The sequence below is a fragment of the Geospiza fortis genome, unplaced genomic scaffold (assembly GCF_000277835.1).
Source record: "Geospiza fortis unplaced genomic scaffold, GeoFor_1.0 scaffold157, whole genome shotgun sequence".
NCBI lineage: Eukaryota > Metazoa > Chordata > Aves > Passeriformes > Thraupidae > Geospiza > Geospiza fortis.
In genome coordinates, this window is record NW_005054314.1 from 7,963,148 (window position 1) to 7,975,513 (window position 12,366).

A 12,366-nucleotide genomic window follows, 5' to 3' on the forward strand; every position below is an offset into this window, starting at 1 on the left:
CCAGCTGGAGGCCTAGGAGCAAGGAACATCCCTCCCACCAGCTGGCTGGACCCACCACCAGGGTCCAGAGCATTGTCAGCATTGCTCCCTCACACTGCTCTGCCTTCCCTCTGGTGCAGGTGACGTTCAAGAACCTGGCCTCACGGCCCTTCTCCTTCCACTCCACACTGACAGCCTATGAGGGCACAGCACAGCAGGGTGCGGTGGTGCAGCCTGGTGGCCAGCAGAAATACACCTGGAAAGTCCTGCCCCAGATGGCACCAACCACGCAGGAGTTCGACTGCAAGGCATGGGCTTACTTCTCCAACGTGGACCTGGTAGGTGGGAGTCTCCATGGGGCATCCCAGGAAGGGGAGGAAGGCAGCATGCCTAGGTCCTCCTGGGAGGTCAAGGAATTTCCTCTGGGGCTGTGCTGAAAGCAGCTTGGGGCTGTGTAGTTTCTCAGGTGTCAATGATGAATACATGCTGGTGCTCTTCTCTTCCTCTTCTCTTTCTCTTCCTCTTCTCTTCCTCTTCCTCTTCCTCTCCCTCTCCCTCTTCCTCTTCCTCATTTGGTTTTCACCCCCTTCCCCAATTATTCCAGTTTATGACACTTACAAGAAAGCAGCATTCTGCAGTTCCTTACCCCTATGCCAAATCTTCCTGAATTTGGCCCCAGGGCCCAACGCAGTAGAGACTGTTGGACAGTTGGACAGACAGACACCACATCTCTTGAAAGCACATGCAAACACTTGCTGCTCAGCCTTTCTTAGCTCAGTGAACCCAACAAATGAATCCCTCCCTGCACATGCTCCAGAGAGGGAGCCAGGCCAGGGATGCAGATGGGTTCAGAGCTTTCCTCTCTGCTGTCTCTTGCTGGTGTCAGTGCCTCCCCCTGCTCGGAGGCAGCCCCTCATTTCCTGGCTCCCTGGCAGGAGAAGGATCTGCACTCAGGCCTCATCGGGCCGCTGATCATCTGCAACCATGGAGTGCTGAGCTACGTTTCCAGGAGGCAGCTGGCTGTGCAGGAGTTCTCCCTGCTCTTCACCATCTTTGACGAGACCAAAAGCTGGTACTTCCCAGAGAATGTGGCCAGAAACTGCCGCCCTCCCTGCCGGCTCCAGCAGGACAGCCCTGACTTCAGGAGAAACCATTCCTTCCACGGTGAGGCTCCCTGCCCTTTCCATCCCACAGCCCGTGTCAGGATGGGAATACCCCAGAGCCTTGAGCCCCTCCTGACTGCTGCCTTTCCCAGCCATCAATGGCTATGTGAGTGACACCCTGCCTGGGCTGGTGATGGCCCAGCAGCAACGGGTCCGATGGCACCTCCTGAACATGGGCAGCACTGAGGACATCCACTCTGTTCACTTCCACGGGCAGCTGTTCAACGTCAGGACCAGCCAGGAGTATCGCATGGGAGTCTACAACCTTTACCCTGGTGAGAGGCAGCACTGTGCACCCCTCTGCCAGGGCTTGTGCCCTTAGGAAGTTTCTGTGGGGGAATACCAAGGAGGGGGAGTGCATCTGGACTGTTCTGTCCCTGTGCTTGCACAGCACTTGGCGCAGTGGCATCCCATTACAGGCAGTAACTCCGCTCTGCTCTGCTCTTGTTCCTGGCCAGGTGTCTTTGGGACAGTGGAGATGTGGCCCTCACATGCTGGCATCTGGAGGGTGGAGTGCAAAGTGGGAGAGCACCAAGAAGCTGGAATGAGTGCCCTCTTCCTCGTGTATGACCTGAGTGAGTGATTTTCTTGCGCCCTGACCCATGTGGGCACACACACAGCCACAACCAGTGTGTATTTGAGCTTCCTCCCCCACATCTCTCAGCATTTCTCTTGGGGTGACCCAGGTGGGACCTTCTGTGTTTTCACTCTGAAAAGAAGTCACTATTCAGCCCTTGCCAGCCTGCACAGCCCAGCAGAGAGCGGAGTCAGGGACACAGCTGGGGTGAAGGCTGGGAGGCCAGCTTCATTGGCCTGCAAATATTTACTCCAAGAGCGCTCATTCTCCAAATCCAAGAGTCTCTGGACCTTCCATAAAATGCACTTATCAAGGAAGTGCATGCATGGGCTGCTCCCTGCCCATGCTGCCAGTAAGATACAGGACCCAGCTTCCTAGCCATATATCAGGAGGCAAACTGAGGCACAGAGCAATGACAGGAGGCAGTGAGTGATGCTGCCTGACTGCAGGTTGGTCTGATAGAAATAGCTCCAAGAGCAACTCAAAATCCACAGTAAACCTCTAATTCCACCCCAGAACAACATGTTTCTAACTCACCATAAGTAAGGACTGGGGAAGTGGTGTGGGAGAGTAGTATTTTATCGCACTGTGACAGTCTCTCTCCTGTTTATAAAAGAATATTAAATGTCAGCCAGAAAACGTTGCCATAAGTTAAAAATCCGCTTAAGATTTCAAATTTGCATTTTCCCCAGGAGCATTTGACATGCAGCGGAGATGCCAAGGTGTGACAAGTCACTAATAATAATGGTTATTATAAGAGACAAACATCCCTGTGTTCAGAGACCAGAAGAGACATAGAGAGAGACAGGGGTGTCAGGTAGACTTTCCTTTAGCAATGTGATATTTGTTTTCCAAAGATGCTGCCTAGCAACAAAAAGGCCCAGGAGCAAGATGTGGGTATAAGGAAGAGACACTTGTCAGCACTGCTGGGACATTAGGACATGGGAATGAGAGGTCATGGACTCAGGGAAAGGACTTTGGCAAAAGGCTGCTGTGTCTGATGCTGGAAACTCTCTGCTCTTGACATGGGGGGTGTGAGCAAGAACTTCCAGCTATCCTAAAATCCAGAGATGGATGTGGAAGCCTCTGAAACCTATCCCTTGGTGTGAGAGAAACAAGCCTGGGAGCTCCTGGAGGCTTGCAAACCTCCCTGAGCCTGAAGGCTGCTACCCAGCCCAGACTTTTGCTGTCTAACCAACTGTGCCTGGTTTCTGTTCCCTGCAGACTGCCAGAATGCCCTGGGTATGGCCTCAGGTGGCATTGCAGACTCTCAGATCACAGCCTCAGGGCAGTACGGTGAGTAGCTGGAGGGCAGGGGGGCTCAGGGCAGCTTCAGCCAGCAGAACTCACATGTTTGCCTGCCCAAGTTCTGCTGCACTGAGTCCCTGGTAGTGGAGTCCTTCCCCCATCTGTGCCCAAGCCAGCATCCCAGTCAGGACCTGGAGCCTTCCCACACCTGGTGGTGCTCTGCCACCCTGCGTGTGGCTACTAAACCCCAGGGTGATCCTCAGGCCCAGTGCTGTGGATGCACCTCTCACCACCTCGAGCAGCAGCAAGGGCCAGCAGCACCCTTGTGTCTGTGCTCTCTCCTTGCAGGGCAGTGGGCTCCTCACCTGGCCAGGCTGCACAACGCTGGCTCCATCAACGCTTGGAGCACCGACCGCAGCAATGCCTGGATCCAGGTAAAGGGGCCTCGTGTCTGAGGCACCACTGGGGGCATTGCAAGGCCATGCTCATGGATGGGCAGTGCCTCCCAGCTATAAAAAGTTATTACTGCTGTTTCCTCTTCCTTCTTATAAGTGCTGGCCTGACCCTCATATCCACCCTCAGTGCAGCAGAGGAATCACTTAATGGTCCAGCTCAGCACTGGATTGTGCAAAAATCCCCCAAAACCCAAGGCAGAACAGCTCACCTCTCCAAACAGCTCTCCCCTGCTCACTCCCAGCTGTTGGCTGACTTGTGCCCTTATAAACAACTGTTTTAATTACTTTCATAACCGGTGCTCAGTTATGGCAAGAGGAAGCAAGTTTTTGGGTTTTTGGGGCATTGCCTGAACATGGCTTGGGTTTTCCATCAGAAGTGAATCCCTGACTTTCATTCTCAGGTGGATCTTTTGCATCCCACCATTATTCATGGCATAAAAACCCAAGGGGCCCGACAAAAGTTCTCCAGCTTCTACATCTCCCAGTTTGTTGTGTTCTACAGCCTCGATGGGCGAAGGTGGAAGACATACAAGGGGAATGCCACGAGCTCACAGATGGTAAGGTCAACGGTCTTGAGCAGAGGGCTCCCCCCAAATGGGGTGTCCTGGGGTGAGGAGGGCTGGGGAGCTCTGTCCACAAGGCAGAAACCTCCTGAGCCCCTGAGATTAGGGCAGGAACAGAGACCATTCAGTGCCAGGTGACTGAATCACAGATCTGCAAGGGACTTGCTGTCTCATCTGTCTGACTTTAAATTGTCTGAGCTACCTCTTTCCACCATCCCAGGTGGCTGTGAGATCCACCTCTCAATGCTATGTTGTGTTTTACTTAGAGCTAGGCGTAAGATTCTACCTGAGTATCTTTTTTGACCTCAAAGGCAAATTTGCCTTTCTAAAAATATTGTGTAGATGCAGATGATTTGGAGAATCTACAGTCACTAGAAAAAACAGACAACCTAAACACGCATAAGCTGATCAATCCACTGGGAGAAGAGTAGCCAGAAAAGCCTCCATTGTGTGCACCATCTGTGGCTACAACTTTTCCCAGGTTCAAATGTTTGAGGACTGACTTTTTTTTCCTTATTTTTCTCACCCTTGTTTGGTGAAAACTATAAAACCACAGTAATTTGCACAGATCCACAGTTTCTTCTTCTCTTTCTCTTTCTCAGTGGCCCACTCACACTTCGTTGGCCTGAGCATCACCTCAAATCACTTCCCTGAGTTGTCATTTTTTGTGTGCCAGACATGAACGTTCTTCTCCCCTGTAATCCTTGTCCTGCCTATCTCTCTTTCCATTCATGCAACAATCCTTTTCCTCCCTTTCCCTGCAGCTGTTCTTTGGGAACGTGGATGCATCTGGAGTGAAAGAGAACCGGTTCAAGCCCCCAGTGGTAGCTCGGTACATCCGCATCCACCCCACCCACTACAACCTGCGGGCCACGCTGCGCATGGAGCTCCTGGGCTGCGACCTCAACAGTGCGTGCCCCCCTCACATCCCAGCCACCAGGACTGCCCTCTGCTCTGCTCTGCTCTGCTCTGCTGCGATGCTGAGCCCCAGCTCTGTGTGTGCCAGGACCCCCAGGCAGTTATGGAGGAAGAATGAGGGAGCTGGAGATGGCACTGAGGTGTTGAGGGAACAAAGCTGGAAAGTCTCATTGTGGTCTTAGAGATAAAAATACCAAAGGGAGAGCCTGGGGCCAGCTCTCATCAGCCTTTTTACTGAAGCACAGGAAACTTCCAGAGGCAGCTAAGCTGATAGATGGGGAGCTGCTGCCTCGGTTTGGGGGAGCAGGAAGCAAGCAGAGACAGATGCTGTTGGTTTTTAGTCTGGTTTTGCCAGTTGAAGGTGAGATGGCTCTGATCAACAGTGCAGCCTGGGGAAATGGTGCCCTGGGATTGTGTCTTTGGCTTTGCACACCTGCTCTGCAGCAGCTAAAAGCAGCAGTGGCTGTGCTGTCAGCCTATGCCCCAAACCTGCCAGCTGGCTCTGCAGCAGCTACGCACAAGCACACCTGGTCACACACATTCAGGGTGTCTCCTTCCCAGGTATTCTTGTCCTCTCTCTGGAGACAGGTTCTCCTTATGTTTCCTTACACCAGAAATTCTTCACATTCCTCTTAGATAAAATCTCCAGGGAGAAAAGAAGGTGGGAGCAGTTAGGTCAGAGCCATGCTGCACACAGGGGCCCCAAGCAGTGCAGGGACCATGGTACTGCAGAACTTGTAACCAGGGCAAAGGCACGCAGGGCAGCTGGAGCAGTGAGCAGGCAGAAGGCATCTCCGTGGTGGGTCTGTTCTAGCCCCTGACAAGCATTGCCTCTCTCTTCCAGGCTGCTCCATGCCCTTAGGAATGGAGAACAGAGGGATCCCTGATGAGCACATCACTGCATCCTCCCACAGCGCCAACATCTTCTCCAGATGGACACCGGCCCTGGCCCGCCTGAACCTCCAGGGCAGGACCAACGCCTGGAGGCCACAGGTACCCTGTGTGAGGAGACAGCAGGCAGCTGGGAGCCCAGCAGGGTCCCCTAGTCACTCCCCTTAGTGTGGGAAGTGTGTGCAGCCACATGCACCATGCAAGCTGCACACTCACTGCCACACTGATTTAGCACCCAGCAGCTCTGAGCAGATGCCTGGTAGGGCAGGTGAAGCAGAGGGGGAAGTGCAAGGCCAGCCTGGCTTCAGCTGCAATGAGTGTGTCTTTCTCATTGCTGCTGGAGGGTTGAAGGCAGTCTGTCCTTCCCCAGAGCAACAGCCCCAGAGAGTGGCTGCAGGTGGACTTCGAAGTGACCAAGAAGGTGACTGCAATCATAACCCAAGGTGCCAAAGCTCTCTTCACCCAGATGTTTGTGAAGGAGTTTGCTGTCTCCATCAGCCAGGACGGCATGCACTGGAGCCCAGTCCTGCAAAATGGCAAGGAGAAGGTAGGCAGGGCTGCTCTGTGGCCAGAGCCCATGGCCACCCCCAGGGCAGCAAGCACAGCCCTCGGCAGCAAGCATGCTCACAGCATTTCTCTCCAAGAGCAGTGAGCCAGGCTGTGCTTCTTCCTTCTTTAAAGCATGCCAAGGGCTGTTTGTGTGGGTTGATCCCGTCCTCACTACGCCAGCCAAGTGCATCCCTGGTTTCTCTCTCCTCTCCAGATTTTCAAGGCAAACCAAGACCATCAGAGCACAGTGAGGAATAGCCTGGAGCCCCCTCTCTTTGCCCGCTATGTGAGGCTACACCCCCGCCAGTGGCACAACCACATTGCCCTGCGAGTAGAGTTCCTTGGCTGCGACACTCAGCAGGAGTACTGATGGCTGCAGGGCCAGGAAGGGGCACTGCCAGCCCAAGGACACACATCCCACCAGGCACTGAGCCCTCCCCAGGGCTGGAGCCATCCCTCCAGGGGCCTGGCTGCCCCTGCTGCTGGGGAAGGGCTGCAGAAGTGGCTGGGTCATTATCTGCCTTTTCCTGTGTCTGCCAGATGCCGTATACTCAGATGTAATGATGAAGAATTAAACAGTAATTTTCCAGTATCCCTCTGCATTTTTTCCTCTGCTTTAGCCTTGGACTCCCCAGGGACCCATTCAACATTACCAGCAGCTACAAATTAATTAGCCCCAGAGCTCTCAGCCTTGTTTTGCACAAATTCTTGCTGTCCTGGGCACAGTCCTGTAGGAGGAAGCGCAATGATAAGGATGGGGGGGTGGAGGCCCTGCTCCAGGCCCCAGTGTCCATTTCACAATCACTGGGGATGGGAGGCTGGAGGGAGGCAGCTCTTGCTCAGCCTGACTCAGCACTGGGCTTTGGCCCTGCACTTCCCTTTGTCTCCTTTCCACAGTGCTGCTGCTGCTGCGGCTGGGTGCCATCACCCCCCTTTCTGTTGCTGCCTTGAGCAAGCTCTCCTTGCTCTCCACAGGAGTTCTGTGGATGCCTGTGGCTCCCAGGGACCCTGGTGGATGTGCTGCCACCTTGACATGACCCCCAGCAAGGTGTGCCATGGGCCAGAGCCATATTCCTGTCACCTGTGGCTTTCCCCCTCCCTAGCACCCGCCCCACACAGTGGCAGATGTTTCCCTTCCCAGGAATAACGATGAGCAGGGTGACACTGGTGAGGACCTTCCAGAACAACAGCCACCTCACAAGGGTGGGGAGCACCTGGAGGGCTGTGGGGAAGGCATGGGGTCATCCTTGTTGGGCAGCACTTCTCCTCCAGCAGCTTGCCAGAGCCTGTGCCATCCCACCCCCAGGGCAGTGACTCCTCCATCTGTGATGGGGGAGCTGGGTGGCCCCACAAAACCTCTGGCAGCTGGTGTGCAGGGAAAGCAGGGCTGTGAGGGGCTTTGGAGAATGGCAGGAGTCAGCTGGTGTGCAGGGAAAGCAGGGCTGTGAGGGGCTTTGGAGAATGGCAGGAGTCAGCTGGTGTGGCAGGGAAAGCAGGGCTGTGAGGGGCTTTGGAGAATGGCAGGAGTCAGCAGGGAGCTGTCACAGTGGCACAGGCAGGATGGCTGCAGCAGCCCAGCAACATCCAGCGATTGCCTTGTGAACTTGCAGGGTGCCCCATCAGAGCTGGGCAGTGTCTGCTCTCACCTGTATGAGATGTGGCCTGCAGCAGGTCAGAGAACAGCTCTGCCACAGCACAGGGGACAGCTGTGGTGGGGACACCAGGGCTGTGCCATGAGTGGGGTGGTTGTGTGAGGAATGGCTGCTCTGAGGCACCCAGCTCCTGCCTCCATCAGCTGTTCTGGCCTGTGTGGTGCTCAGAGATCTCCCCTCCATGGCCTGTGTCTGGAGGAAGCAGGGACATGTACTGCAGACCACTCCAGTGGTGTGACCTGTCCAGGAACCCACAGGGGAACCACCCCGAGGGGCGATCAGAAACTGGTGTTTCAAATAACAGCTTGAAAAAGCCTCAGGCACATTCCACACTGCTACACAGGGAGCCTTTGCTGTGGCCCTGGCAGTGATTACATTACAGCCCAAGCAGGAGATGCAATCACCCTTTGGCTCAATTGCATTCTGACAATAACCAGGCACAGAGGTGAGGAGAGGCTGCCTGGCAAGCACTGGCCTGGAGAGAGGGATAGGAGCCATGAGCTTCTCAAAGGGAATACCCCTGCCTGAGGCAGAATAGCCCTCAGCATGGGAGGACAAAACCTGCCAGCTCAGGCCCTTCTCAAGGCATCCTTCCTCAGCTCCAAGGCAACTCCATCTCTCCTATGGGTCCAAATACCCTTCAGGGTCTCTGCCAGTGGAAGCTCAGCTTCATCTTCCCTCCAGAAAGAGGCTGCCATGTTCTGGCACATTTGTCTGGTGATACAGGGTTAGCTCAGAGCAAAAGCTCTGTGCACCAGAGCCCACTCTGGATTATTTTCAAATAGGAAGCACAGCTGAAATCTCTGCAGGCGTCCCAGCAGCTTTCACCCACCAGCCCCGAGCAGCTCCAGGATTTTCTCCAGCCAGCAGGGAAGGGACTGTGCTGAGAAAGAGCAGTAGTGGGCAGGCAGACAGATGTGTCTGAGCCTGCCAAGTTCTGGCATCCATTACTGGAAGCATGTCTTGACATTTATCTCGTGAGGAACGGAGACCAGACGCTGTTTCCTCCCAGCACGACGCAGATCTGAAATGCATCACATCCTCCCCCAGCCACAGACGTTTCTGTGCAGGGGAAGGGCTTGACCAGCATGAAGCCCTCTCTGCCTTTCAGCCAGGAGATGTCCTGCCTAGTCACAACCCTGCAAAGGTTGTGTCATAGACCCCTGCTGCAGCATGGGCTGCCTGGCCGGATCCTCCTGCACCCCAGGGATCTTTTGTCTTTCATGGCTCAGCTGCCAGGCTTGCCTGGGCTGGGTGATCTGGTGCTCACACAGCTTTCTGGTGTCTCCAGAAAGGCAAAACACATCCTGGCTGTCTCTTTCTATTACAGCCCAAGCAGAGATTAATTGGCAAGCCAAAGTGTGTGTGGTTTCAGTGCTGAGCTGCAGCCATAAGCCATGGGCCAGAGTGGTTTCTGAATCTCCCCTCCCTCATGCTGGCTGGAGAGCTCTTGGTGTGCTCCCCCACCAGATCAGATGTGGGGAGTGTTTGCAGCTATTGCAGCTGTGCAGGTGGGCACCATTCTCTGAAGAATTTGCCAGCACACAACAGAAACAGGCAGTACCAGGCTGAAGAGAGCACCTGAGCAGGGACCATGGCCAATGGAGAGCAAAGCAGATTTAATCATAGCTTAAATCCAAGCTCAGTCATGGAGCTTCAACCAAGCTGCTCACCACCTCCTCCACCCCAGTTTTCCCATATGCAACCAAGAGGGAATGAACACACTTAGACATCGTTTTTCTGTCTGTCAGGTGCCTCTTGCCACATTTCTCCCTCCTACTACACATTCCATGATTAACTTCAAGGCTTGTCTCTGCTCCCTGTATCTCTTGCCTCCTACTCCACATTTCTACCAGCGTGTTTCCAGACCATGAGGGCAAGAGAAGCCCTGCACCAAGGGCTCCTGCCTCCAGCACATCTCAAAGCCATGCCCCACAACCCCAGTGTGTGTCCACCTCCCCCTCCTCCTTGCTGGCTGTTTCAGCTGCCGGGTAAGGATCGTACAAAGTGCTCTGCAGAGCCTTCTTGGTCAGCTGGGCAGGGATGGGAAGATGAGGCTCCCAGCAGCATTCTCCAGCCTGGTGGGCACATCTGCTGGGGCTGAAGGCAGCCAGGCACCCTTTGACTTTTCTAGTCCATTGTTTTCTCACCCTAATCAGGCTGTCCAGTGAACCCTGCAGACAAAGTCTGGGCCACATGGTCCACCAGGTGCAGCTGCAAAACATGGCCCACTTAGGTGTCTTTCTTCTGCTCCTGGTATTGGCCTCCTACTAACATTGCAACCCTGTTATGTGCTTGGTACACAGAACTTGCTTAGCATCAGGAGCTAAATTTGATGAAGTCTTACACCACCAGTTGTGAATTTCCACCCAGATAGGCTGAACTTTTACCAAGTTAAGTAAGAGGGGGCCCCAGAGCTGGTTTGAGCTGGAAGATAAGGAAGCAGGGAAGGCTGCTACCATCACGAGGTCAGCTGACACAGCAGTCTTAGAGATAAGAGCAGGAACAGCCCACCCAGAGACAGCGAGGGGACCCAATAAAGAATAAGAATACCCCAGATCCTAATATTACTAGTGGTCAGAGCTGTCATGTGAGGGCTGGGGAACATAGATTGTAGGGATATAGTTGCCCAAAGATTTCTTTGATTGGGCTTCCTCTTTGGAGGTACCCAGCTCAAGTTGCTCTACACGTCAGATAAATAAACAACCCATTTACTCAGTGGATTGGCAACTTGTCTTCTTCAAGCAGGCCCAAGCCCTGTTAATGGTGGCATAAATCCTGGCAGGTGGGGTAATTCCTTCAACAAAGTCCAGGGCCCCAGATGGGCAGGGTGAGGCAGAGGATAGGGCAAGAAGAGCAACTATATCTGGACAATGCACGACTCCAGGCAGGTGATCTCACAAAAGTGCACAACAGGAATGGGACAGGGACTGTTGGGAAGAGCACTCGCAGTCCAGGCTGTGCTTTGGGACTCTGCTCCTGGTAGGGCTAGAGCAGTTTGCTGGAGCCAGTCACATCAGTGCCTGCAGCTCCCACACCTCCTTTTCCCAGCATCTCACAGCATTCTGGGCTTTCTTATAGCCCAGTCAGGAACAGTTTTGTTCCCACAAGGCAGGAGAAACTTGCTGTCAGAATGAGATGGATTTTCCTTCTTTCTTCCCCCGCATCCTGTCCTGTCCCCTCCCTGCTACACCCCTCCTCCCCTTTTTCCTGTTTCCTTTCTCTAGGAGTTTGCACCCTTCTTTTCTTTGTATTTCTTATGGTAACTTTAGGCCAACTCAGCCTGGAGAACTCATCTAGCAGCAGTGTAGGAGTCTGGTACAAGGCAACCTCTAAACCTCCAGGATCCCAGGGATGGTGTGAAAAACCCTTTCAGTGTTTTCTTAAAGAATAATACAGCAGAATTTACCTTCCATCCCCAAATAAAGCTCAGACTTCACTTGGACCTTCTCATCAGTAAGACCTACAGTAAGGGCAGAAATGGTTTGACAGAAGCCCTTTGCATCATGGATGGCTCACAAATACAGAGGTTTGCCATCCCGCACATGCAAGTTAAAGGAAGTAGAAGACTCAGGACATCTCAAGAAGAGGGCTGTCCTTGCTAGAGTGCAGAGAAAGGTACCCTGGAAGTACCCTGGAGCTCTGCACACTGGCAGAGCCCAGGAATGACCACTGGTTTGTAAGAGCCAGCCATGCACCAGTGCCACTTTGGAGAGGCGCTCCCCATGTCCTTGCTGGGTCCCTGCCCCGAGTGTCCAAATGAGGGCAATGAAGATGGTGAAGGACCTTGAGAGGAAGCCTTGTGAGGAACAGTTGAGGTCACTTGGTCTGTCCAGCCTGGAGAAGAGACTGAGCACAGACTCACTGCATTACAGCTTGCTGATGAGGAGGGGCAGACCCTGATCCCTCTCTGTGCTGACCCGTCACAGGCCCCGAGGGAATGGTTGAAGTTGTGTAAGGGGAGGATCAGTTGTGTATTAGGGACAGGTTCTTGCCCCAGAGGGTGCTGGGGCACTGCAACAGCTCCCAGGGCAGCGCTCACAGCAGCTCTGACAGAGCTCACGGAGCCTTTGGACAATGAATGCTCTGGGGCACAGGCTGCGACTGTAGGGTGTCTTTTGCAGGGCCTGGAGCTGGCCTCGATGACCCTCGCGGGTCCGTTTGGGGTCGCTTGGGTGCACTCTGTGACAGGAATGCTTGGGCACGACCAGGGGCGAGGAGCTGGCCCAGCCCTGAGGCGATGGGGACGCTCCCATAGGGAAAAGCCCCCGCGCTCAGCGAGGCGAGGCCGAGCGGCGGCGGGGGCGCCCAGCGCCACCCTCCCAGCGGCGGCTGCTCAGCGCCGGCAGCTCTGCCCCTGCTGCTGGGCCC

General features: G+C 54.3%; 1 protein-coding gene across 1 annotated transcript in view; it reads left to right on the forward strand.

Moving 5' to 3' along the window:
• F8 (coagulation factor VIII) overlaps positions 1 to 6,919 on the forward strand; it is a 24,413-nt gene extending 17,494 nt beyond the window's left edge. Inside the window, exons 16-26 of the mRNA XM_014306579.2 lie at positions 120 to 317; positions 915 to 1,143; positions 1,235 to 1,417; positions 1,601 to 1,717; positions 2,944 to 3,015; positions 3,316 to 3,401; positions 3,824 to 3,979; positions 4,750 to 4,894; positions 5,748 to 5,896; positions 6,165 to 6,341; positions 6,558 to 6,919. Coding sequence (XP_014162054.1) covers positions 120 to 317; positions 915 to 1,143; positions 1,235 to 1,417; positions 1,601 to 1,717; positions 2,944 to 3,015; positions 3,316 to 3,401; positions 3,824 to 3,979; positions 4,750 to 4,894; positions 5,748 to 5,896; positions 6,165 to 6,341; positions 6,558 to 6,713 — 1,668 coding nt within the window. The 3' untranslated portion in view covers positions 6,714 to 6,919. The remainder of the gene's footprint in view (positions 1 to 119; positions 318 to 914; positions 1,144 to 1,234; positions 1,418 to 1,600; positions 1,718 to 2,943; positions 3,016 to 3,315; positions 3,402 to 3,823; positions 3,980 to 4,749; positions 4,895 to 5,747; positions 5,897 to 6,164; positions 6,342 to 6,557) is intronic.
• Positions 6,920 to 12,366: the final 5,447 nt, after the last annotated feature.